Here is a 27,288-nt window from a genome sequence, read left to right as displayed (position 1 = left end):
GGCTACGGAAATAAGTTAGGCAAGAAGCTAAAAAAAAGACTCGAACTTGGTAGGGAACTTGTAATACTTCTACACTTTATTCCACACTTGGATGGTTTGTTGGATGATTTACAAATGAGTCCCCATGAGGGGCATTTATACCCATTCACCTCCTCAATGGATGGTGGAGATTGGTTTTATCCTACGGCTAAGATTGACTCTCTAGAATTCTCCCTAACCCTCTTTAGAGGATTCCATAAAGTTCTAGAATATTCTAAGGATCTCTACTACCTCTACACTTATGTATATGATTCTAGACCATTCTACCAACTATGAGAACTTATGTACAACTCCTAGAAAATTTCGAAAAAGTGTAGCAAACCTTGACAAGGTGTCCCACGCGTCTCGAAAATTTGTAGGAAAGTGCCCCGCTCGTTACAATGTGGCGGCTATATTTGGATGACTTTTGTGTGTAATTCATGAAACTCTTTTTCAGTAATGTAATGATCGAGCTTATATAACAGCCCTATGATGATGATCGATGTGGCATGAAAATCGGAATATGTATGCACATCCCATCCATGACTTGATGCTTGGGCTGACCAATTCATATTGTATGCAAATAGATGCACTTTTTTCTGCTAACGAGAGGCTTGGAAAACACTTTTGTCCTGACCCTCCATTCCCAAATTAAATAAATTCAGTCTTATTTACCCTCCATTCTTGATATCCATCCATCCATCCATCATATCCTTTTCCCATTAGAGGATTGAAATTAAGAATGGAACCCAAATTCTTGCTTCTTTCCCTCTTGTGCTTAAGCCTCAATAATGTCTATTTGCTGCACGCTTCAGCAGAGGTTGACCCAAAGCTGATTGCCAGCGCATGCGATAACTGCAAGGGTGGTCAGATGTGTGTGACGTGGCTGCAGGACAACGAAAATGATCAGGAGCTTGTGGGGATCGATAAATCCGATATGCGCAACCTTGCTTTTTTTTCGCTGAAGAAGGTTGAGAAAGAGGCGGTGACGGTATCGGAGGCGGTGGAGATGAAACTATCTAATGGGAGCGAGGTGTTGCCGCCGATGACCCAGCAGGGTCTCAGCGACTGCCATGACCATTACATCCCGGCCGTGGATTTGATCGAAGATACCGTCGACTCCATCGCCTTTAAGCGATACGCCGAAGCCATTAAATTCCTCAAAGCTTCCACTCTGGACCTCATCGCCTGCCAGAAGAGCCTCGCCAAGCTGCAAACCGATGCAGCCACCGGGAAGCCGACTAAAGCCGACGAGCATGCTACCATGGCCATTAACCACCGCGATGTTCTTGCGTCTCACGTCACCATAGCTCAATGCCTTCTTGATTTGGCCGCTAAGGACGCTGGCGCCGGCGGCGCCGGCGCCACCGCCCCGGCTGCAGCCCCGCCCTCTTAATTTTAACCCCACGAAAACAAAACAAAAAAAAAAAAACAAAAAAAAAAACAAAATTAATAAACCATTAGATTCATTAATTACGTTTCGCCTTATTGTAACACAGATTATGTGATCCAATTCTCAACCAATCAGCAAGTTACCTAATAGATTCAAACATTCACGGCTTATATATAGTAACGCCACTTGCCTTGCTTCAAAGTTTGTAGACAAAATCATATTTCAAATCATTCATATAATTTCATTTCATTAATTCATTGTATAATTTGAAATAAAAGACCAAAATAACACTTTTGAATTCCACTCAACAGATTTTATTATATCAACCCAGCCACTTATTTTCTCTCATTTTATGTGTTGGGTTCGATTAAAGATGATTGACTAAAATAAATTAAGAAAAATATGCTAATGATCAATAAATAGTAAATATGACTGTGAGACAGGATGAGTATTGCTTTCATTACAATTATTAAGGGTGTCAATGTGTTTGGTTCACACATGGGAATCAGAATTGGAATGAGTATCAAATATTTGGTAATGGTAATGAATTTTGGTAAAAGTATTTTTTGCATGTTTAATGATTATTAATAGTTGGGGAAGAGACCAAGGGAATGAAACCCTTGTTTTATTAAGAAATGAGTTTTGCAATTAAGGGGTAATCAAAATCCATAATAGTGTTTTAAAACTTCAACTAAACAATAAAACTTTGATACACATTCTTAATAGTTAAACCTGCCAACCAAACACGCCCTAAATTATTTTATTATGTATAAACATCTCTTCTTGTATATTTGAAAAGCTCGCAATTCATTAATATACACTACAAACTTTATCCAAACGTACACTCCCAATCCTCTACTTATAAGCTTTAATTTTGCATCAGACTACTAGACATATAAGCTCAATGTAGTAGGTTCCTTCGTAATCAAAATGTGAGGTTTTAGTGTGAGGGGATTTCATTTTTGTGGACAATGAAACAAACAAAATAAATAAAAGCAAAGTGAAGCACGTAAATTGGTGAATAAAGCACGTACATTGGTGAAATCACTTTTGTTCAAACATACTTGATGGCAAATTATTCTGGAGAATCGAGTCGTGGGTCCACTTAAAGCATGACCGAATTTTAGGCATGCAAAATGAGCAACAGAAGTCTCAATTTTTAAAGGGTCCAATATTTATTTTTGACCTAACTACTTAACTAATAAAACAAATCTACAATTAATTTAAAAACACATCAGTTTTATGACTTTTATCTCAAATCACTTATTTCTACTAATAATTAGGACCTAATTAATTAAGTATGGTAAAACCATTATGTTTCTCCAACGGCATAGATGACGCGTCAAGTCCTGAATCTGCAGAGATAATTTGAATTAAAAATCTTGCATATATTTTACTTATTGGTTTTAAAGATTGCACTTATACTTTCGGTAGGGCCTCATTTATTTATAAGAACGGGGCCATAAAAATTCAAAAACTGGCTAAAGTGAACACGGATCCAAAATATACAATTTACATACTGAATGTTCACAATTTTATATATATTGTGAATATTTAATATGTAATACATTGCAAGGTGAACCGGATCCATGGTATAACTATTGCTAGTGGACTTAATGGTCCTACAAATGGGAGGTCCATTGAGAGGTGGACCAAGAAGTTGGATAAAGGAAAGCAGTCAAAGCACGCCCGAGAGCGTGAACGGGCCCTGTCGGATGGCTTTAGCTTCTAGTTGTAGTTATCAGTCACACCACTTTTCACATTGTACTAAAGCACAATATAATTGTACTATATTCATCAGCCCATTAACATGCAAACATGCAATGCTGCCAATGCATGCACCACAATTACTGCCGATTCACGGATACGTACTACAGTTGTAAATGGACTGCTTATACGCTTTCATTTACTTTTCGTTTCGACTAATGTTGCATATTCAATATAAAAGCTATTCCTAGGACATGGAAATAGCTAATACCAAAGCACCCCTAGAAATGACTATTTCCTTTGTAAAGGTAATAGCTCATTCCTAAGAATATTATTCCCATGACAAAATGACCGAATCAAACAATGGAATATGTCTATTCCAAGGAATGCTATTTCATTCTTGACCTATTCTATAAACCAAACATACCGTAAGAGAAATAAAGTCGGGTTACATTCTAAGACTCCTGCACGAAACAAGGCGACCAAGTAACTGCAATAGTGTTAGCTATAAATCACGAGTGAATGTTGTTAGGAAGGATATAAAAAACATGTAGATTAATGTTTAATTTTTCAAAGTGTGTTACTATATATCCAATCAGCACAAAAATGTTGTCTCCCAATATACATAGACGAACATAACATTGTCACTCTTGACCGGGTGGTCAGCCTGGATGTGATCGATTGGTTCACAGTCTAAATAACAACTTGAACCACTGGTCCTTGGTTGAGATATATGGAGGATTGTTGGAGCGTCCATGGGATTATATATGGAGTACGGGGGTTGCGAGATTAGAGAATTTGGAATGTTTGGCTTTAGAAATTCATTTTCGTACAAGTAATCCTGAGGAATAAATACCCCCTCCCTGGATGTAAAACGAATCCATTTTTGGAGAATTTAGAGAAATTTATACCGTTATTATTATTTTAAGTCTCTTAGTGTTCTATTATTTAACCTTTCGTGCATTTACTTCGTCTATTAATAGAGTCATGTTAACTTGTTGTCGAGTACCTATTAGTGGTAAAACCGAAAATAGCAAATGGTTCCATTGATTATAACTATTTATAAGTAACATTTTACATCTTAAAACATTTTAGTCTCTAGAAAACATGCTTGCAAAAGCATTAGTATTTTCTAAATAATTGTTTCCCAAGATATCAGAGGGATTACGAAATTCAATTTCGTAACTAACACACCAAAATATGATGCGTCAATGTGCTATTGGCATTTGCTCATTTAGTACAACATGAGAGTGACAATAGAACATGCACTTCTGCAAGGTCACTTTCCTAAGGTGTGTTTTTCTCGAAGGATGCGTTCAAATTAAGAAAGTTAATATACAGTTATTATAGTGTATAGAGAATCAAATTTAAAATATTATGGTTATAAAATCAACAATTCGATCAACTTAGTTAGAGTTATTTCCGATTTATTTTATTCATTTTGTAAAACAAGACAATATATATAAAGCATTTTTGTCACGTACACTCACAAGATGATATACAACAAAATATTTTTTTCAAATTTATATGAAATAATAAATTTGTCATAAAGACCAACGTACCAAAAATTGCCCAGATCTAGATCAGTGGTTTTTATTTTTATTATTATTTAAAAAAAATAGTACTCTGTAGTCATAATAGAGAAAAAAGAGTACAGTAGGTCCAATTCGTGTGCCCCATTCATACCGTCAATAGTATTGCACCACATGGGAGACTGGGACAACATCATCAATGCTGCACAAGTTGCGATGGACCAGCCTGAGTTTAATCTTTAAAATTATATAATTAAATAAAAATATCGATAAAATCATAAACATTAAAATGGGTGCATAATGAATAATTTCACGTGGTATACGATTAGGTCATGTTACTTACTAGTTGCAGCAAGTTTGAAACCTCGGATCACCTGCAACTCCAACGTTCAAATTAGGTAGTGGATGCCCAAAAATAGTGATTAAGGGAGTGAAATATGATTCTTATACTTTAAAATTATGAGTTTAATTTTTGTTAATATGTTTTTATTGAATTTATCATTCAAAGTCTTCATAATATGAGTTATTTCTCATGTCTAATTTACAAGCTATTATAAAACAGTAAAATTTACACAATGCCGTACCCATGAAATAGTAATTGCATTTCCTAACCCAAACAAAATTAGCTAGTGGATCGGAGCAAGGAAATTGCTCCCAATTTTCAGTATTTTGTCGTGGATTATAATAACAAAATCCCATCAAAACATCTGGAGTTGACAATCAACTTCAAGCCAATCATTCTTAATTTAGTCCTAACCTAGTTGCAATATAACAACAACAATAATAATATCATTACCCCCCCCCCTCCCCCCAAAAAAAGGTGTTTAGCATGTGCTTGGAAAATTGATGCTAGCCAGCATGGACAACTCAGTTGGTAACAAGAATGAAGTTTGAAAAGAAAGACCAGATTGGATTAACCTTTAATGTGTAAAGTAATTCCGCCGCCAGACACTATAATTAAGTAATTTATGTTTTTAGCCTAAGTTATAATTAAAGTAAAGTGCATTTTGAAAATTCGTTTGCAATCATCTAAAGGAAAACCAATTATAAATGACTTTTGCGCCGTAAAAAAAAAAAAAAAAAAAAAGTAAAATAAAAATAGTGACACGATACACAAAATTTGTTTGGTAGTGTATTGCTATTCACTCTCAGACACATAATTTCAAACCTAGCTGATGTGTATTTTGATAATGTATTTGAACATGTGGTCTACTTAATTGTGTATTGCTAGAAAGTATTGTTTATAAAAGCATGCCTTTCAACGGACCAAATTTTATATATAGGTTACCTTGTCTGTAGATTGAATGCATTGTGCATGACATGATTAAGGTTACAAGGATGCATAACCTTAAACAGAAAGCCACTCTCTTCTTCACTATCTCCGTCTGCTCGGCCCTCGTCTTCCTCGCATTCTTGTCGGTAACAAGTTTCAATTCCTTGCTCACAAAAAATGAAATTTTTTCGGTCACAGGGCCTACACGCCCCGACCAGAATCTGCATATTCATCGTCAGAAGAAACTTGAGGTTGCCCACACGGAGGCATGTGAAGGCACACTCTACCCAGAGCTCTGCGTCTCGACTTTAGCCGCCGCATTGCCGGATCGGCGGGCGAAAACCATACCGGAAATCATCGCCGCCACCGTGAATGTGACGGTGGATGAGGTCAAAGCCTCCGCCGTCAACTGCTCCGGCATCCGGCGGAAATTGCCACGGCTGGGGCCGCTGGAGAAGCGGGCGCTCGACGACTGCCTCGAGCTGTTCTCCGAGACCCGCGACGAGCTCAAAAAAGTGCTCTCCGACCTCGCCACCACCGCCTCTTCTTCCAAGCACTACGTTGACCTGCAGACGTTCTTCAGCGCCGCCATGACCAACCAGGCCACGTGCCTCGACGGCTTCGCCTACAGCAAGAAGCACGTGCGCCGCATCATCGAGAAGCGGCTCGTCCAAATCTCCCATCACGTGAGCAACGCCCTCGCCATGCTCAAAAAGATTAAAAAGAAAAAACTCAAACCTAATTCCGACGAAATCTTCCCGGAATACGGCGAAGTCAAAGACGGGTTCCCCAAGTGGCTCAAGAAGAAAGACAGGGCGCTGTTGCAAGCTCCGGCGAGCCAAACAAAACCTAATCTCACAGTGGCTCAGGACGGCACCGGAAACTTCAAAACAATCAACGAAGCATTACAGGCGGCTCCGAATTCGAGCGCCACACGATTCGTGATATACATTAAGGCCGGCGCTTACTTCGAGTACGTTGAGGTGGATAAGAAGAAGACAAATATCATGTTCATCGGAGACGGCATCGGAAAAACTCTGATTAAAGGAAACCGGAGCGTCATCGACGGGTGGACCACTTTCCGTTCCTCCACCCTCGGTAAGTTCCAACTTTAACCTTAATTTCTTTCCGCTTTTGCATTTCTGAATTCATATCATATAATTTAATTTAATTTGCTTCGTATTATTTAATGGACTAACTAATAACTATATTTCTATAGCGTAAGTCGTTACCATAAGTGTCGGCATAATTATGCAATCACATAAAAATATATTAGTCAATAATACTTATATTTGTATATATTAGGTTAAACATCATCCGTGGCACCCCACATCCAATTGATATATGGAATATATATAAAAATCAAACATGGGCTACCTACTCCACACTGCCTTCATTAAAGAACGTTTGAATTAATTTTGTTGGCCAAGTGAGATGTTCTTATACAAATAGATTGGCCCACCTTAAATTCAAATTCAAATGCAATAAATGTACTATATTTACCTTTTTGAACATTATTCTAGTGAAAGAAATGCCTGTCACAGTAGGATATGGATTTGATTATAACCATGACCAATGGAGGTTAGGGTTAAAAATTTTATGCAAGAAGTGTATAATTCCAAAACTAAATTAGACCAAAAGCGAGTTCATAAGGTTAAAATATAGTGTTCGTACACCTTAAAAATAATAATAAATTATGTTCTTTAGAGCATATGTTTTATTTGAACTCAAATTGCCATCATACTGCAACTGTTTATAACGTACTATTAGGGATATGTAGGCACTTTGTGTCGGTGTAAATAGTAGTAGCAATTTATATTTTTATTTTCGTTTGTTTCTTTTCATGATTGTCAGTTTACTTTGTGCATCTATTCTTCCAATCAATTAGACAAGAATGGGAATATTGGACGCGATTTGTGGGGGCATAATTATAGAGGAACAAGAGTCAACCATATAGTATCATGCACGAAACCAGTTGCGATTTAGCTGTTTTCCATATTTTAAAGTTTATCTATCATCACCGACGACAGTAATGTTTTTTTAGTCATCAAAATTCAAAAACATCAACCCAATATTATACTAAATAAATATAATTACCTCTCTTCGTAATGAATAACTGGTGAAACTAGATCACAAAATCTTTATTTATGAATTTGAATCTGATACGTAAATATTTGCAGCTGTGGTAGGGAGTGGGTTCATATTGAAAGGGATAACGATCGAGAACTATGCCGGACCGGAAAAGCACCAGGCGGTGGCGCTGAGGAGTGGCTCCGATCTGTCGGTCTTCTTCAACAGCAGCTTCGTTGCGTACCAGGACACTCTCTACGTCCACTCCCTCCGCCAATTCTACCGCGACTGCGACGTCTACGGCACGGTGGACTTCATATTCGGCAACGCCGCCGTCGTCTTCCAAAACTGCAATCTCTACGCTCGGAAACCTATGGATAATCAGAAGAACATCTTCACCGCGCAGGGAAGGGAGGACCCCAACCAAAACACCGGCATTTCGATCCTCAATTGCAAAGTAGCGGCGGCCGCCGATTTAATCCCGGTGCAGTCGTCGTTCAAGAACTACCTCGGACGACCGTGGAAGGAGTATTCTAGGACGGTGTTTATGTTTTCGAACCTCGGGAGTTTGATTGATCCCGCGGGTTGGTTGGAGTGGGACGGGGACTTTGCGCTAAAAACGTTGTACTATGGCGAGTACCAGAACAGAGGACCGGGTTCGAACACGAGCGCGAGAGTGAAATGGCCGGGCTATAGAATCCTTAACACTAGTGAGGCTAATCAATTCACCGTCGGGAACTTCATACTCGGACAGCAATGGATTCCGGCCACCGGCGTTCCATTTTATGTCAATTTGACCGCATCTTGATTTGTCAACGCAGTTATTCTGTTGTAATCCTTCCGAATAATTACAAATAATCTGTAATATTTCGAATTAAGAAGTTTAATATAGTTTTGCATTGGAATATTTCTTGTATTTTTGCATCATGAAAAATGGTGGTGCGAATGCAACTTCTAAAATGGTAGTAAGCCAATAAGGCAACTTCATTTAATTTAATAATTAAAAGGTTTTTATATTCGGCATAGCGGTACGACGGCCAACACGGGGAGGCACACGCTCGTTCGTATCCGGTGGGAAGCTTCTACGGCTCACCAATTCACTCTCAATGTGGATGGCAGTGTCAAGACCGAGAGAAACAAAGCAGGCTTTGGCGCAGTACTAAGGAACAACAAGGGAGTATGGGTTGGAGGCTTCTCGTCCAGCACAACACCCAGGGATCCATCTTGGGTGGAAGCAGTAGCCATTGATGAGGGCCTGAGTTGGGCATGGCAAGGTGGAATTCGAGATGTGGAGGTCCAAACGGATGCCAAGAGTGTTGTTCATTGGATTGAGAATGACTCGGCGGGGCGTGGGCCCTTTAGTCAAGTCATTGAGAAGATCAAAGGGTGGATTACCAAAAATTGGAGAATTTCCTTCAATGTGATTTACAGAGAACAAAATAAGGTTGCTGACTGCCTTGCTTCGCTTGGAGCTGCCTATGGCGACACGAAGAAGGTGTTTGATGTTTGCCCAGTGATTAGTGAAGATGCCTATCTTGATGATTTGGCTCATATCACGTGTGCTCGCAGAATGGTGGAGTCAAACTAGCTCGTGGCTCCCGAGGGGTCCCCTCCTTTTCTGATATAAAAAACAAGCTCATTTGTGCATCTAATTATGCCACGGAGAGTTGGTAATTTGTAAACATAATTGGGATAAGTTTTAACTATTTTACTAAAGGCCCAAAAGTTCAACGTCAAACAGGCTGCAATTGGGCCAACGAGCAAACAGTCCTGGATAATTTTGGATCCGTATAAAAGCCCAAATTTCATTTACAGATAATATTAAAATACAGCTCATTGGGCAGTTCATTACGTTGGCCCGGCATCCCATTAGCCCGAATTGTGTTTTTTGGGCTAATAATTCACTGGTATCTATAATCTACATGTTGAATAATGAGACTCATTCAATTTGGACAAATTATTGCGTTGACCATGGTCCATATAATTGTGTGAACTATGAATGTAATATACATTTCTAATATACTAAATGTACATTATTTGATAATATATATAAATCGCATGTTTTCAAATAAAGTACTTTATGTATACAAATAATGTGTTTTTAATATATTAAGAATATATTTTTTATTTATGAGTCACACAAACGTGTGAATCATGGTCCATGAAATAATGATGGTTCAATTTACAACAAGATCTGCATCACGTTTTATAGAAGTAATTCAATAGTTTTCAACTTCATTAGTTGTTACGGGCAACTCTCTAAGGGTATGTTGCATACACAAGTTTGATTGTTTAGCATATATTAATATGATTTAATGGGTAAAAATTTGAATTTGAAGCAACAATTACTAAACGTTTAAAAGTGAACGTTTTCTTATACCTACATGGCTACATCATGCTACATGTTTGATGCATTTTAAGTTTAAACACTTGCATTTTGACAAGTTAAAAAGTTCTTCTTTTTTTTTTTTATATAAAATTTCCTTATGGTAACATTTCAGCTACTACTGATTGGTTGAAATGTACCCAATACAAAACATACAAAATATATCTTATAAAACAAAAGGTAAGTATGTAGTCCACATGATTATTATTCTGTGTGTTTTTGCCATTTGAGTGACAATTCAAGCTGTGTATGTGAACGAATGCACTGAATGAAGTCCCATGAGGCCATGACTCCCATGAACATGTGAGTGAATCTTTAATGTTATTATTATTAAAAAAAAAAAAAAGTCTTTGAAATATGGGCAAGTGAGGGTCCCATTGCTCCCCATAGGCCAGAGAGGTCTGTAGCCTGTAAAGAGATCAATCATAGCTCTACTACCCTAATGCCCCAGCCTATTATCCATCCCCTTTGCATTGATTGATGTATTTCACTTTCAATTTCTATGTATTGCTGCTCACCTTCTGAGTTCACTACTCATATCATATCACATCAACATTATTGCATTTATAGGTGTTCAGTTCGGAATAGTTGTAGCATAATATTGACAGCCCCTGTTTGGTTCGCTTAAAAATATTTGAAAAAAAATAAAATTCAAATTTCATGGACAACAAATTACCAAGAAAATAAATTTCATTGTTTGGTTTGTGAAAAAGAAATTACTGGGAATATGAATTCTATTGTTTCGTTGGATTTGGAATTGTAAGAAATTATGAATATAAAGACCAATATGCCCTTAACAATTAATAGTGATAATATATTATATTATTATTAATGGGGGTAAAATAGTCTACTTGCTCAATCTTTCTTCCAAAACTCATTGGAAAACAAAATATCACCTTCTAACTAAGAATTTGTTTTCATTCACTTTGGAGAATTCAAGTTCCAATGGAAAACATTTTCCATCTAACCAATTAATGAAAAAACACATTTTCCTCCACTTCGGGTGTGTTTGGTAACCCGGAAAATGATTTCCGAGGAAAATGATTTCCGGAAATCATTTTCCGAGCTTTTGGTGTTTGGCAAAGTCCGGAAAATATGGTCAACGAAAAACATTTTCCATTGACCATGGAAAATGAGCCCATTTTTCCGGAAAATGGCTTCGTGCGCCTTTTTTTGTAAATAAAATAAAATTATTTCTAATAAATATTATTAGTTTATATATTTTTATATTTTAAATAAAATAATAAAAATATAATTATACATTTCTACTCATTTTCCACTCATTTTCCGGAAAATGAACCAAACACACACAAACAGTTTTCAAGAGTACATCCAAACACCGAAAATGAACTCATTTTCCGGAAAATGACTCATTTTCCAGAAAACATTTTCCAGAAGTCATTTTTCCTGCTTTCCAAACACACCCTTCATGGAAAATCTTTTCCATGGTAAAGATTTTCCATCTAACCAAACACCCCCTGATAGAATGATAGGTATTCTCTCTTGCAAATCTACAAATCTTAAATATAAATACTCCCTCTGTCTCATTTTATCTGTTTTATTTATTATTGATTAGTAAAATTAATATTTTGTTCTTTATTTAGTTTCTTTAATATTTTTTACTTATTTTTAAATTTTATTTTTTGTGTTTAATAGTACTTTTAGTGTAATTTCTTAATATATAAATTTTGTATAGTAATACTAAATTTAATATTATGAAAAATTGTATTAAAATTAACTTCAGTTAAACCTCGTTAATTGAACCAGACACATAAATAGAAATGGAGGGATTAAATTTTTTAGATCAACAAGATGAAAATATCGTATCAAGCAAATTGGTTGGTTAACTCAACTAGACTGTCTCGAAAGAGGCATTTTGTAGGTAATTAAGCAGCAAGAAAGAGGGTGAAAATGTGCACATGGAGAAGAGCTTTATGCATGTGGATAGAGCCCAGAGAAGCACATGATGATATGCCAAACATGCTTCCACTCTCAGCTGGTAGCCTGGCCCTCTTCTTTGCTGACCAAAAGTTGGATTTTTCATGTGTTTGTGTGACTATATATAATTACCAATAAACAATTCATTCCCAGTATAAAATTTAGGGTCCGTTTGGAAAGCAGGAAAATGACTTCTGGAAAATGTTTTCCGGAAAACATTTTCATTTCCAGTGTTTAGATGTATTATAGAAAACTGTCTTTGTGTGTTTGGTTCATTTTCTGGAAGATGGATAGAATTGTATAATTAAACATTGTAATTGTTTTATTTAAAATATAAAAAATTATAATAGTTATTGAAATAATGATATTTAATAAAAAGAATATAATTTATTAAAAAAATAAAAAAAAATTTAAAATGTAGCAAAGGTTTCTGGCGATTTCCCCACCTCCTTGGTCCATGGTCATGGGTGATATGACTTGGTTTTGGTCGAAAACATGCGAAACAGCTATTAAGTTATTTTCCGGAAAAATGAACTGATTTTCCTTTGTCAACGGAAAATATTTTCCGTTGACCACATTTTCCGGACGTTACCAAACACAGAAAACTCGAAAAATATTTTTCGGAAGTCATTTTACGGGTTACCAAACACATCCTTACAGGGTTTCCATTATCCAAGCTTGGGGTGTTAGACAGATGGCATTTGGATGAGGTTTTTAGGGTTTAAATATATAAATTTGCTGCTCCCAATCTAAAACCGGCAAATCTCTTGCTGCTTTTTCATTCCCATAGCATCTCTTTTGTGTCAGTCCTCATTCAACCAACTCTCCCCCTTCCTGTCATACTTTACTGTTCACTTTGACTGCCTGGGTACAACCTCAGATTTGACCTCATGTGTTTTTACATCAACATTTAACAAAACTTTTACTGTGTTTCTGCAGACTATGATGCCAACACTTATTATGTTAGTTTTTTTTTTTTGAAACACACTTATTATGTTAGTTAAATCTTGTTATAAACATGTTTTATAATAAACTTTTATTATGCGGAGCTACAAATCTTAATTAATCAATCACACTCTGGCATCTGGTAAGCATGGATAAGATTTGTTTATCTCGTAAGTTTTATGAAAAACTATGTACATCAACCATTTGAGAATAGAGTACAAAAGTTAGAAAGAAAATTGTACCATTTAGAAGTCAAGTTATATGATTACCAACAAAATATTTTAAATTGATCAATTAGTTAGTTGTATCCTTGTTGGGGTCTTCCGTCATAGAGCAATTAGTACATGGCATATTGTTCTTATGGCCTGTTTGGTTGGATGTAGTTTGGGGGAATTGTAATTCAATGAATTGCAATTCAGTGAATTCCAAATTAAACTACAGTGTTTGGTTGGAGGGAATTGCAATTCTGCGGAATTGCAATTCCCTCCAAATGATGAATTGCAATTCATGGGGTACCCCCCATGAATTGCAATTCGGTGGAGAGGAGGGACAATTTGTTGGTGTAAAGACAATTTTGCCCCTCCTCCCATACCCTTTTATTTGTTTTTTTTTTTAAATTTGAAAGATTTATTATTATTATTATTATTTTGAATGAATTATTATTATTATTATTATTATTTGAAATATAATTATTATTATTATTTGAATGAATTATTATTATTATTATTTGAATGAATTATTATTATATTTATTATTATTATTTTGAAATTATTATTATTATTATTATTATTATTATTACTATTACTACTAGTACTATTACTACAACATCTATTATAACATAAGGGCATTTTAGTCATTTTGTTGCTTCTTACCTTTCAATTCCCTGTACTCCTATTTCTGCATACCAAACACTGTAATTTCAATTCCTACCTTATTCATTGAATTACAATTCCACCGAATTATAATTCTTTCTCCCCTAATTCCTCCTCTCAACGAAACGCCCTGTTAGGGTACAACTCAATTCCAAAAATGAGTTATAACTCGTTTTGCGAACAATTACAATGTGTATGTTTGAATTCTACTGGATGAGCAATATAAATTTGTTTCATTCTAACTAGGCATTAACGTATAAGCATTTTAATTTAATGAATCTAAGATCATCAAGACATGTGACTCTACTCACTCTAGTAAGGATGTGTTTAAATAAAAAAAAAAAAAAAAACCCTTAAGTTAAGAGTCAAAAAGTTAATAAATGTCATGCAAGTGTTGATTGCAACTTGACAAGTATAATATCAGTCATTATACCGTGGACCATGGGTCATAGTTGATACTGCAGTTGTGTTGAACCGACACTGCAGTTGTGTTGAAAGGAAACTGCAGTTGCGCGGAACAGAGTCCGTGTTATCCATCTGGAACTGTAGTGTGTTTAACGGATACTGCAGTTGTGTTAAAAAGATACTGCAGTTGTGTTGAACGAATGAACGACTTCTTTTCCGTACAACTGCAGTTTCCTTTCAACACAACTACAGTATCTTTTCAACACAACTGCAGTATCCGTTCAACACAACTGCAGTATCAGTTATAATCATGATCCACTATGCATTGTGGACCATGGTTCACAATATAATTTGCGGTATAATATACTACGTAACTCTTTTAAGCATTCAAGTTGTTACCTAATATAATTAATATTGTTATGTACAAATTATAGAATACATACTAGAATGCAAGAGAGTACTTACTAGGTAGCATGCTACACTCTATATGTTGTGTGATAAAACAAGGGAGAAATGGGAGAAGGGAATGTTGAGGATGGAAGTGGGTAAGGACTAGGTGAGGTTGATGGTTGTTAGGTTGTGAAATGGGGTCTGTCTCAAATCATTCAAAAGCATATTATTAATGTTGTTGGTCTACTTGTGTTTGTTGGGTTGAGAGATAAGCATAGGCAGAAGCAGGAAGCATGGAGCAATTTTGAGCATTTTTTGACCAAGTCACTGAACTCAAGATTCAAGCACTCGCCCCATGCTTGTATTCTTTCGCTTTATCCGACACCCCCCAGGCCAGTATAATTTTATTACTGCCACGTTTATCCTTTTTACAACTTTCTTCACCCCCTTCCCAACTAATTGGAATCAAAAGTTGGTCTATGCACTCACCTCTGTAATATATATATATATATATATGAAAGGTTCACGTGCGAATATATCTTTTCGTACAGTTATGCAGTTATGCATCTTAAACATTAAAATGACGCAACTTAAGTATACAAACTATGCACCTTAAACTAAGAACACAAACTACACATTTAAAATTTTTAAATGGTGCACCTTCAATACACAAACAATGCTAAGAACACAAATTAAACCACACACCTAAAGTTTTTAAATAGTGTACATTCAGTACATTCATTACACAAACGAACTACGCATCTTAAACACACAAGCAAATCACTTTAAGAACACAAACCATGCACCTAAAGTTTTAAAATGGCACAGCTTAAGTTTCAACACCGACGCACCTTAAGCATACAAATCACGCATTAAGAAGGAAAATCACAGATCTAAAATTTTATGTTAACGCACCTTAAGTACACAAATGACACACCTTAAAAAGGAAAATCACGCACTTAAACAACTGCACAAGAACCCATATATATATTCAGTCTCAATACAAGTGGTCAGCACAATCCAAGTGATCGACCTAGTTGCATTATAGTCTCACACTTGGGAATGCCTTAACTAACTCACATATACTCCGTATTAAAGTGCATCAGGGAGATTCAGGTGTAATTTTTAAGAAAACGATCTCATAAAAACTTAACAAAATTGGTAATTTGTTAATAAATATGGGGTAATTGTTTATTACTTCTTTGTAAAGATTAAAAAATATATGATGTCTACGTCAATATTAATATCAATACTAAGAGCATCCTTATCAGTGGAATTTTTTCACGGTTCGTGAGGAGTTTTTGTAGGTGTGATTAGGAAAGAGAAAATAAGAGGTGATTTAAAAAATTAGAAAATAAGAAAATTGAAACAAAAAGAATCTGACATTTGCAAAAAAAAAAAAAAAAAGTAAAGGTAAAGTGGCGGCCACTCTGACTCGCCCCCGCGGCGCGAAGTGTCAGCGGTGTTTTTTTTTTTTTTTTCTTTAATCTGCCATTTCTGACATTATCCATGAATTAGCAGAAGATATATTTCATCTCAAAAAAACTTCTACATCAATTCACAAGATTAAAGCCAAGTTCATACACTGACATTATCCAAGAAATATGCACTGATAATGGTGCTCTAAGTATAAATGGCATTGGTCCCCACATGAAAAATGTGAAACTGTGAGAGGAAACAAAAATAGAAAAAAGGAATTCCATCACAACCAACAGCAATTGAATAAAAATTTATACAGTGACTCGAGCGAAAAGGATAATTGAGCTTATTTAAGCCGGTAAATATAATTTTTGTATATATAAGATTATGAGTTTAATTGCTACATACACTTTAATGGACTCGATGCCACAATGTATTTAGCAGAGTTCTACAATAAGTACTTCCTATTTTTACTCTCTCATTAATTCATGATGTGGTAATTGATGATTAATTATCTCCATTTTTGTAACAATGAAAATGTCAACATTAAAATTTTGTTAGAAGGAATAAAAGTTGGGTTTTGCTTAGATATTATCACTTTGTTGTTAATACTCCGCATTAATTAAAACCAGTGAACTTAGTAACAGCCAAACAGGAGTGTTGGGGTTAATGATTAGGATTTAGGAGGTTAGCGAGGAGGACGTTGGAGATGGCACAGCGGTTGGCCTATAAATACAGGGGAAAGTCTGCATTTCCTGTACTGTGCGGTTCTCGCAGGTTGTTTGGGGATTCCTTTTTACCACATCGAAAAACATGGCTTCTTCTTTAACGTTGTTGTCCTTCATCTTCCTGTTCTGCTTCTTCTTCACCGCTCCTCTGTTTTTCTGCAACGCTTACCCTGCACACCGCCACCATAACCACCCTCGTTTCGCTTCTCATGACTACAGAGATGCCCTCACTAAGTCCATCCTCTATTACGAGGGTCAGAGGTCTGGGAAACTCCCTAGTAACCAGAGGATTTCTTGGAGGAGAAACTCTGGGCTTTCTGATGGGTCTGCAATGCATGTATGTCAGCTTTCTTTAATTTCTCTGTTTTTTGTTATATGAGTCTGGTGCTCTAACGATGAATTCATTTGGGGGGAAATGCAGGTTGATTTGGTCGGAGGGTACTATGATGCCGGGGACAATGTGAAGTTTGGTTTTCCGATGGCGTTCACCACCACAATGCTGTCGTGGAGTGTGCTCGAGTTTGGTGGATTGATGAAGGGCGAGCTGCAGAATGCAAGAGAAGCCATTCGCTGGGCTACTGATTATCTTCTTAAAGCCACTGTTCATCCAGACACTATTTATGTCCAGGTCTATATATGTATATATAGTGTGTGTGATTATGTGTTGTTGTAGTTAGTTGGGTGTTTGGATAATAGAATGGGTGTTTGTGGTTTTGTAGGTTGGAGATGCGAACAGAGACCATGCGTGTTGGGAGAGGCCGGAGGATATGGACACCCCAAGAAGCGTGTTTAAGGTTGACAAGAACAATCCCGGGACTGAGGTTGCCGCTGAAACTGCGGCTGCACTGGCCGCGGCGTCTTTAGTTTTCAGAAGATGTGACCCCACTTACTCCAAGCTGTTAATCAGGAGGGCCATTAGGGTGTTTGCATTTGCTGATAAGTACCGAGGATCTTACAGTAATGGGTTGCGGAAATACGTTTGCCCCTTCTATTGCTCCTTCTCTGGGTACGAGGTAAGTAATTAAAAGTGTAAAACCACCCTCCAATTCTTGCTCCATTTTCGTTAATTTTAAGATTTCAGTGACACAATTATAATAATGTATAGGATGAGCTTTTGTGGGGAGCTGCTTGGCTGCACAAGGCGACCAAGAACACTGCTTATCTCAACTACATTCAGCGAAACGGTCAGACCCTCGGCGCGGCGGAGACAGATAACACATTTGGTTGGGATAACAAACATGTCGGAGCAAGAATCCTGCTTTCGAAGGCTTTCCTCGTACAGAGGATTCAGACTCTTCATGACTACAAAAGCCACGCCGATAACTACATTTGTTCTTTAGTTCCCGGGACGCCATTGACTCAGGCTAAGTATACACCGGCGGGGCTTCTCTTCAAGATGAGCGACAGTAATATGCAGTATGTGACCTCCACCGCCTTCCTACTCGTAACCTACGCCAAATACTTAACCTCCGCACATTCCTCCGTTAATTGCGGCGGCGTCATTGTTACCCCCAAGAGACTGCGCAACGTGGCCAAGAAACAGATTGATTATCTGCTGGGAGATAATCCGTTAAGAATGTCGTATATGGTCGGTTACGGTCCCAGGTTTCCACAGAGAATCCACCACAGAGGCTCATCCTTGCCGTCCGTGGCCACCCACCCGGCCAAGATCCAGTGCAATTCTGGATTCCGCGTCATGAGCTCTAACGCCCCCAACCCTAACATTCTTGTCGGCGCCGTTGTCGGTGGGCCCGACCAGCAGGACCGGTTCCCGGACCAACGCTCCGACTACGAACAGTCGGAGCCGTCAACTTACATCAACGCGCCCCTCGTCGGAGCTCTGGCGTATCTCGCCCACTCATTTGGCCAACTTTAGAAGCCGCTAAGCTAGAAGATGATCAAGTGAATTTCTTATGTTAATCAACTATATTTACTACTAATTAATCTGTATCTTGAATAGCAAAAATGGTGTATTGGACCAAACCCAAGACACCTTGAGCACAGTGATCAAGGTTTAACACCATTTATATATCTCTAATCTGTATTATTAATCTCATCAATCTTATCCCATCTTTTTAAAATCCTTATTTTTGTTTGGAGCTCGAGGTAAATCTCCTATCCAACAAAGAGTTTATTTCATCGGCAGCTAATGTTTTTGTGTCCCAGAAATAATGTCTCTCTCGCCTCGTCCCTTTCAACACGCCACGCCACGCCACGCCAATAAAACGTCCGAAACTCGAACTTGGTTCTTGGACGAGTGTGGTTTTATATTTACTCTGGCACAATAAAATATATGTTACCGTTGGGTGAGGGGCCCAAGGTTTTGACCGTTGGCAATGGCGAATGTCACGTGAGGAGGGTGAGAATTGTGGCTCTGCTTGTCACGTGGTCAAAAGGCTGTTTATGCGCAACTGTTGGGGGTCTGACGCGGCAGTGCAATGCTTTAGTCAGAAGTAACAAATATAGTACGACATAATCTCGTAATTTGGAAACATAAACATATTATCTCAGATTATAAGGTCAGGTTTCAAGAAGATAAACCTGTGACAGTTGATACAGTTAATTAAAGTCCATTTTATTTGGAAGGAAACAAGAACTGCAAATACACAGGAGAACACACATTATTCTTCATATGAACATATTCATGGCCATATAACCAGGGGGGACGATGGATAAGACACTACTATGCTGCATCTCATTCAACCAAGTTTGTCACCGAAACGAGCTCGAAATTGGGAGAGGATGGATTATATATTTCATATGCATCATTTATTTGGAACTGCATATATATACAACACTAGTTTTGAAGTTTCATTCTGCATCTTCAATGGCCAAGGGGACGGATTTCACCTAAAAGCAAGTAGGCGACGCTTAGCTCCTAGCTAGCTTTTGATTGAGTACTTATAGAGAACGAGGAAATGAAGAGACGAGAACTTACCAGTTCGCGGTATTTGAGAATGTAGAACATCTCTAGGTAGCGTCTAGTCTCGCGCCTCTCGAGCTTCGAGACATACTTCCAGAAGCCATAAACTCCAGCTAAAGTCATCAGCCTCTCAGAGTAAATTTTCCATGTATACCTGGAAGAATATAAGAATGCTATTTGTGATACCATATAATAGAGATCAAGGATGGAATGTATATTCTTTGCTACTACAAACAGACCTTTCTTGTATCCTCTTAAGACCTGCATCAGAGATTTTTGCCCAGTACTCGGGATTTTCTTTACATTTTTGAAAGAAGTTTGCCATGAGTTCAGCAGCCTCGTCGGGATGATAAGGATCAATATGGAAGCCTGATATACCATCTTCGATAATCTCCATGGGGCCACCGTGGCTAGTTGCAAATGTTGGAAGACCACAAGTCATGGATTCCACCACCGTCAGCCCAAAAGCTTCGTAAAATGCAGGCTATAACGAAGAACAATAACACTATTAATTGGTAATTTTGATAGTTCATCCACTGCATTATCATCTAAACGAATAAAAGAGTGATTTGAAACTTCATACCTGAACAAAGATGCCTCTCTTGTCAGCTATGTATCTGTAAAGTTCACCATTTCGTGCGCGGTTTGTTTGGGCGGAAATCCACCTCAACTGCCCATCCAGATTGTATTGCTTCATAAGAGCGTGCATCTTTTCAATTTCAGCTATTTCTTCCCGGTCACTCGACTTCTTCACATCATTGTAGCCAGCCACCACAACAAGGTTTGCCAATTCTCTCAGCTTTGCATTCTTAGCATAGCACTCTACTAGTCCCGTGATGTTTTTAACTCGGTCAAGTCTTGCCATGGAGAAAATTAGAGGCTTCGATGGATCGCTCAGTGTACCGCTGCAGATGAATCAAGAATCAGTCAGCAAATGCATACCAATCCCGCCCCCTCTATATCTTTCCTTCTTTGTTTAGGTCTATGCTTGAACTAATATGCATCATTAATTAATGTCTAGAATAAATTTATATGCTCAATACCATAAAATCTTTCTAAAAATTAATGCATTTAAATCAACCGTAGCTTTAAATGTATAGAGAGAAGTTTTAAAAAGCAGAAATACGAGGGTACTCAAACACAGAAACATGCAACAACATTGAAAAATGTGGTTGTTCATTTTTATCTTCCTCTAATTTTTTTTCCCTCTATGAACCTGTGAGCCCCACAGGTTTTGCAGAAACTCAACCTTCACCTATGCTTATAATAAACTTGTTCTCGAGTTAATGCAGATGATGGCTAGAAATGGTAACAGAAATGAAAAATAAATGCGTGCATACATGTGCTCATCGTTCTGCTCGGTATCATATATCAACTGTTCAATTGAGCCATGCAAAGATGTCAGCCTCTTCTCCTTCTCAGAGTACGAGAAGTAAATAGAATCATCCGCTCCCGGAGAAACAATATTGAATTTAGGATCAAAAACATCAATCCCATGAACAACTCTGTATAAGCCTGGCAAGGTGAAAGAGGTATGGCTCTCATACTGACCGACAGTGTTCTTCCTGAAATAGTGAAATCAACGGGGCTTCCAGAATGAGTAAGCCAATCAATGTGTTAAAAAAATTTCAATAAAGAAAAAATATTCAACCATTTCATTTTTAATCCACCATATATCAAACTGAACCATACAATTGAAGTGATATGAATAGTGTATACACGTAACATGAAAAGAAACTTACGTTCCAGCAATCTCCTGGTATGTGCTGGTAATTATAAAATCCGAATGATTCATCGCCAGTAAATCAGCAGTAAATTGACATGAGAAGTGGTATTTGTCCTCAAACTTTTTCCAATATATATCAGAGTCTGGATATTTTGTTTTCTCCAATGCATGTGCAATAGTGCACTGGAAGAAAGTGTCCAAAAAGACCGATGAAAAAATTAGAAAGGAAAGAAAAAGAAGGGTTAAAAGCCCATCAGCAGATAATCTAAAGGCTTTAGTATTGCAAGGAAGAACCGAAAACATAAAGTTAACAATCAACCTGTGTAACCCCGAGCTTATGTGATAATAAGGATGCAACTAGATTTCCATCACTGTAATTTCCAATGATCAGGTCCGGTTTTCCTTGCAGCTCAGCGGCAATTTCACTTGCAGCATCCTAATAGAAAAGACAATAAGGAATATCAACAAACACGACTCAATATTCCATAGCCTCAACACTGAACTACCTATAGTGAAACAAATGTCTGAATGTTCCTAAATTTACAGCTTGAACTCTTTCCCAACATATATACTAGTCGAAACACTAGGAACTAAGAATGGCCATCCGAAGGAAACAAAAAAGTTCCATTAAGAAACGAAATGTAGTCACCAAAAAACCAACAATTAGTGCAATCCCACCTCAGTATATCTCTCCAGATAAGGCCACACATCAAACCTTGATATCCATTTGCGAAGAACCCCATTATCACTTCGAAAAGGAATCCTCAAAATGTGTGAATGTTCAGTTCCACTCACTCTCTCCAACCGCTGGTTGCAAGAAGTGCCTTTTGCATCAGGTATCAATCGAGTGACCTTTTTTATGAGCAGGGGAAAGAATATCAAATCTCCAATCAGAAAGCACACATGATACACATGTCAAGACAATGTAAAATCAGTCTAAAACGATATATTACTTACAATAAGTATTCTAGGCGTAATATTAAGTCCTTGCTGCTTTATTCTTTGAAGCATCTCAGTTTCCAGGGCACGCACTTGATCCAGTATATATACAACCTACGCATCAACAATTACCACAGACATGAACCATGCACTAAATAAACCAAATATCATAAGAAAAGGAGGATCATGCTACATTCTAGTTGGGAGAAGAGAAAAAAGAGGGTTATAAAAATTGTATTTATAACTTTCAAAAAAAAAATATTGTATTTATAAGTTGTTACCTGGCCACCTGTGTCAGGCAACCCCAACACATTTGCTTGCCCAAAGTATCCATGAACTGACAAAATGACAACATTGAACACCATAGGAATTCTACCAAGAAATTTTTCTAAGGTTGATGGATCAGGAGCCTGAAGGATGTCGGAAAGCAGGTGCATCATGTCTTTAACCCGTCCAGCAGTATCACCCCAACCTCTCTCGAAACCCATTTCTTGCAATCTGCATGAGCATAGTTTTATACATTAAATTACAGCACCTTGCTTTGTTCATTAGATGTAGAGACCATGAAAATATATTGCTCATTTACTAAAAACACTCACGCATATTCAAACTCTGAATATGGTGCATCTGGTGGAAGCTTTGAAAGATAATCGTCTGCCTTAGCCAATGAGGATTCAAGACGAGAGATCTTTGTTATCCGGTCATTCAGCATAAGAGCCTTCATGATAAGTCACATAATTTAGCAGATATGAAATGCTAACATCTCAAAACTTCTAATCCAAGAAAACAGTTTAACTGGATTCTCAACCAGATTCACATTGTCAAACAGTATCTTGGCTAAGGTATGGAATACAGAATACATGTAGATGCTTTTCAAATTTCAATATCCCCCACCCTCTAAACATAAAGAGAGAGAAGAGAAAAGAAATGGCATTTGTTGAAGATCAAATCCAAGAGGAAAGCTTAACTTAAAAACTAATCGAGTCTCTCTGAATATGTGAAAGACTACATTATGATTCCACTACATTAGAAGATTGATGAGGCTGGCTCAGGTTTTAATTACTTGTTGACCAAGGATTTCTGAACTCATAAAAGCCTGACCCCCCACCTCACAACACACACACGCACACACACACACACACACACAAACACAAACACTCTGCAAGGCTCCTACTTGGAAAGTCAAAGCATTCCAACTCCAGCAAGCTATTTAAACTAAAAAGCATTGACAATTAATAAAAGCATTCAGGAATTCTGGAAAGTGCACAAAGAAGAAATGATAACTAAAGAAAGTAAGAGAAGGATAACCTTGGAATCTCACCAAAGATAAGAGAAAGATAACTAATGGAATCTCTACACTAAATATTTTAAACACATAATATGTAAGAAACTACCTTCAACAATTCAGCCATAAAGAAAGACTGCTGAGCTTACAATGAAATTATAAATTTCTAGGTCCTTGTTGACCAATGATTTTAATAATTACCTCACAAGAAAGAAACCTTCAGAAAGACAAAAATGCAGGGAATTGCATTAGACCAGTCATAAAAATTCTCTAAACTACCATATGCTGCAGGGATTCTAATATGGAAACTATGAGAAACAGAGAATACCAAACTTAGACAGGGAGAAGCAGGGGATTAGTATTAAACCTGTCATAACAAACTTCCTAAACTACCATATTCTGCAGGGATTCTAATTTGGAAACTAAGAGCATACCAAACTCATTACTTTAGACAATTCGCTAACAAAAATTCTACTACAAACTGAGCACTCCAACTCCAGTGACCTCTGGACTTGGCTTTTCGTCATGTGACTAATGGAATAGTCAAATTAGTTCTTTAATGCAAGATTTCTCAGGAAATTTTGAAAATGTTGTACACAGAAATGAAGTCATAGATATATGCAAAGTGGAATTTCATCCTACAAAACTTACATGCCCTTTGTGTCTGTGTACTCTAAGGAAATCAAGTAAAGGCTCCAAAGACTCTTTGTTGCGGAACATGATTGAAGAGAGATGCCGGTTGAGGAATATAACCCCATTTCCAATTGAGGATGATCTGGTGGGTCGTGGAATTGATACATTGAACGGCTCAAAATCAAGCTCAAGGATGAACTGCCCACATTTCCTTGCACACAGACAAAAACAACCAAGAATGAATTTCAAAAGTTTCTCATTAAGTGGGAGACCAAAGAATAACACAGTATAGAAGAAGCACTTACTGCCCATCAGCAAGTTCTTCCTTGAAACCGAGGTACTCAGAAATTGTCAATTCATCAACACTCAGTTCATACACATTGACGCGCACAAACTCCCAAACGCCTGGCCTCGGACGGATAGCTAAAGCAACAAAGGGGGGGAGCACTATGGCTTCCTGGTGACAACAATGAAAAACTTATGTAAAACTTATCACTTGGCTAAATATAGAAAGGCTGGACTTGTTATGGCATGAAAAGAACTAGCAGATTAAGAACAATATTGTGTTGCTCAAATAGCAAAGAAACTAAAAAAAGGGTCAAATTTTCCTGTTTTATAATCATTCGTTTAGGTAATGAGTTTTATGTGCTCGGCCAATGTCTTGATCACTTACTAAGTTACTACTAACAAGTCGCATGAATTCATCCTACCATGTCTCAATAAATGCTTCCAGCCACCCAAAAGATTTATTATATATGCAATTCGGGGAAAAATCAGAAGGCCAAGGAAATTAAACCTGAGCAGATTTCAAGACTTCACTGAAGGGACCATCACTGAGCTTCACACCTGCAGTTTCATTGCAGCTAACGTTGTTAAGCTCGTCGATCAGGCTGTGCGGTTGCAATATCCCCTTCCCCTGTGCCACAAATCTTCCAAGGAAAAAAAAAATCAACAAAATGTTACAAACTTTGCATGGTTTAGTCATAAAGTTTATCAGTAACTCAAAATTCCAATATAATTTAAACCTTTTCTGAGAATTTCCTCTATACCAAAAAAAAATGATTAAATTCATATACCTAGAGAGAAGAGCAACGAGTTCATTTCTGTGAGCTGAGAGAGTGCCCTCCACTCTCTCCCTCATACTAGGTATCCTCCCGAGCTTATGACCCGACATCGAGATTCTCCAGCGATTCCTCTTCTATTCACAAAATTGACTCAGCACTCGGATCGTTTGCGGGAATTTATTTCTTTGAATTTTGGGGTGCTTTTGCAGTGAGTTGATGATTGATATAGATCGCGGGAGGGTGGCGGTTTACTGATCGAGTTATGGCCTTATGCATGACTCAGCGAGTCAGTGGGAGACAATAGTGTTAACAATTACGTGGGGTCCCACTTAAAGCATGCAAATTTCGTACGCAGACACGACAGTGCCTCGCGCCCATTGTATTCGTGTCAGCCGCTGATTATTTTGCGGTTGGATTTTAGCTTTTTTTGTGACATTTTATTACGCACACTGAATATAATTGAATATCCAATTGTTATATCATGGACCAAGGTGGAGTTTAATTCTAAATTGTGTATTTTTTTAGTATTGATATTGTAAATTTTTAAAATATAAATTGTGTTTTTAAATTTTAAAAATCTATAAATACAATACATGATCATTATAAATTGTGGATCTTTAAAAGGTAAATTATGTATATTTAAGCTCGAGCTTACCTTAGAATAATTTGCCTTAAATATCATGCTTGCAAGTTGCAATCCTACCGCAATGATCTAGTGGTTATGAAATTACACTTTTAAAATTTTTAAATTTCATTATATACAATATTCAAATAAGCTTCACTAATTTGATTTGGAGTTGGAAATTATGTTCATTGAGCATAAAATGGTATAATTTGATTTACATTTTTATTGGGTTTAAAAACCAATTCATGACTTCATGGATGATGGATCTAATATACAGTCCGGTAATATAAGTTATATTAAAAAAAAAAAAAAGAAATATAGAGTTTGAATAATCATGACTATTATTAACTAAAACAAATTATAAGGAGCATAAAATAATCAACAACAATAAACGTTTTATTTTCAATTTTGCATAAATCTTGTATTAATTATGAAAAATTTATAATCATTTTAATACATAATTGGTCTATGTTCAAGTCTTTTCAAGCTTTGCCAAAGACCTTGTGGTCTAGTGGCATCCGGTGTTCCGATTAACACTCCTACATGGATGATGGGAGTGGGTTCGAGTTTCAGTGGAGTCAACTGTTGACTCTTGGTGCTTCATTAGCTTGAGAAAGTAGCTATGAACAAATACCAAAAAAAAAAAAAAAAAAGCTCTTTATCAATATAGACTTTATAGTTAGAATAATACTCATTATTAAATATATATAATAGATTGGATATTGGTGATCTAATGATGGGTCTCAACCTAAGTGGTTTGTCTAGGTCCATTACAATTTTCAACGATAGTTAATATTATCATCGCTTTTGCGGGAAATTTAATCCGCTGAACATTTTCCTTAATCTTATCCACTACGAAGTGATGGTGAACAAAATCGTTGTCAATCATACCACGCTCAGTTTTGCTGTTGAACCCAACCTTTTTAAAAAAAAAAAAAAAAAAAAAAAAAAACAGTGAAAACTCTTACGAATTTATAATCATTCGATGCATGGCTGTTTAAAATTGTCTCAAATTAA

At 37.0% G+C, this 27,288-nt stretch overlaps 3 protein-coding genes across 3 annotated transcripts; 2 read left to right on the top strand and 1 right to left on the bottom strand.

The window, feature by feature from the left end:
- Positions 1-5,897: 5,897 nt before the first annotated feature.
- LOC116017444 (pectinesterase-like) lies at positions 5,898-8,900 on the top strand. Its single transcript, XM_031258030.1, has 2 exons — positions 5,898-7,021; positions 8,104-8,900. The coding sequence occupies exons 1-2, from the start codon at positions 5,971-5,973 to the stop codon at positions 8,799-8,801; spliced, it is 1,749 nt and encodes a 582-aa protein (XP_031113890.1). The 5' UTR covers positions 5,898-5,970; the 3' UTR covers positions 8,802-8,900.
- Positions 8,901-17,086: 8,186 nt separating this feature from the next.
- On the top strand, positions 17,087-19,178 carry LOC116017111 (endoglucanase 17). The gene is made up of 4 exons (XM_031257640.1): positions 17,087-17,413; positions 17,498-17,704; positions 17,796-18,089; positions 18,182-19,178. The coding sequence occupies exons 1-4, from the start codon at positions 17,162-17,164 to the stop codon at positions 18,950-18,952; spliced, it is 1,524 nt and encodes a 507-aa protein (XP_031113500.1). The 5' UTR covers positions 17,087-17,161; the 3' UTR covers positions 18,953-19,178.
- Positions 19,179-19,560: 382 nt separating this feature from the next.
- LOC116017109 (sucrose synthase 2) lies at positions 19,561-25,888 on the bottom strand. Its single transcript, XM_031257639.1, has 15 exons — positions 25,659-25,888; positions 25,379-25,511; positions 24,888-25,039; positions 24,601-24,793; positions 23,264-23,382; positions 22,946-23,162; positions 22,683-22,778; positions 22,404-22,577; positions 22,045-22,161; positions 21,742-21,908; positions 21,340-21,564; positions 20,583-20,904; positions 20,239-20,483; positions 20,015-20,153; positions 19,561-19,926 (listed from the first exon to the last, which is right to left on the bottom strand). The coding sequence occupies exons 1-15, from the start codon at positions 25,754-25,756 to the stop codon at positions 19,888-19,890; spliced, it is 2,436 nt and encodes an 811-aa protein (XP_031113499.1). The 5' UTR covers positions 25,757-25,888; the 3' UTR covers positions 19,561-19,887.
- Positions 25,889-27,288: the final 1,400 nt, after the last annotated feature.

This window comes from Ipomoea triloba, chromosome 4 (assembly GCF_003576645.1).
Source record: "Ipomoea triloba cultivar NCNSP0323 chromosome 4, ASM357664v1".
NCBI classification, from domain to species: domain Eukaryota; kingdom Viridiplantae; phylum Streptophyta; class Magnoliopsida; order Solanales; family Convolvulaceae; genus Ipomoea; species Ipomoea triloba.
This window is presented reverse-complemented; position numbering and strand designations above follow the sequence as displayed.

Bases quoted from the DNA above. Each gene is read 5' to 3' on its own strand.
- LOC116017444 (XM_031258030.1), top strand. From the start codon at position 5,971: ATGATTAAGGTTACAAGGATGCATAACCTTAAACAGAAAGCCACTCTC. The intron at 7,022-8,103 runs GTAAGTTCCAAC...AAATATTTGCAG, and splicing joins TTTCCGTTCCTCCACCCTCG to CTGTGGTAGGGAGTGGGTTC.
- LOC116017111 (XM_031257640.1), top strand. From the start codon at position 17,162: ATGGCTTCTTCTTTAACGTTGTTGTCCTTCATCTTCCTGTTCTGCTTC. The intron at 17,705-17,795 runs GTCTATATATGT...GTGGTTTTGTAG, and splicing joins CAGACACTATTTATGTCCAG to GTTGGAGATGCGAACAGAGA. The intron at 18,090-18,181 runs GTAAGTAATTAA...AATAATGTATAG, and splicing joins GCTCCTTCTCTGGGTACGAG to GATGAGCTTTTGTGGGGAGC.
- LOC116017109 (XM_031257639.1), bottom strand. From the start codon at position 25,756: ATGTCGGGTCATAAGCTCGGGAGGATACCTAGTATGAGGGAGAGAGTG. The intron at 23,163-23,263 runs GTGAGTGTTTTT...ATGCTCATGCAG, and splicing joins TATTCAGAGTTTGAATATGC to ATTGCAAGAAATGGGTTTCG. The intron at 20,484-20,582 runs GTATGAAGTTTC...TCTTCGTTATAG, and splicing joins AGAGAGGCATCTTTGTTCAG to CCTGCATTTTACGAAGCTTT.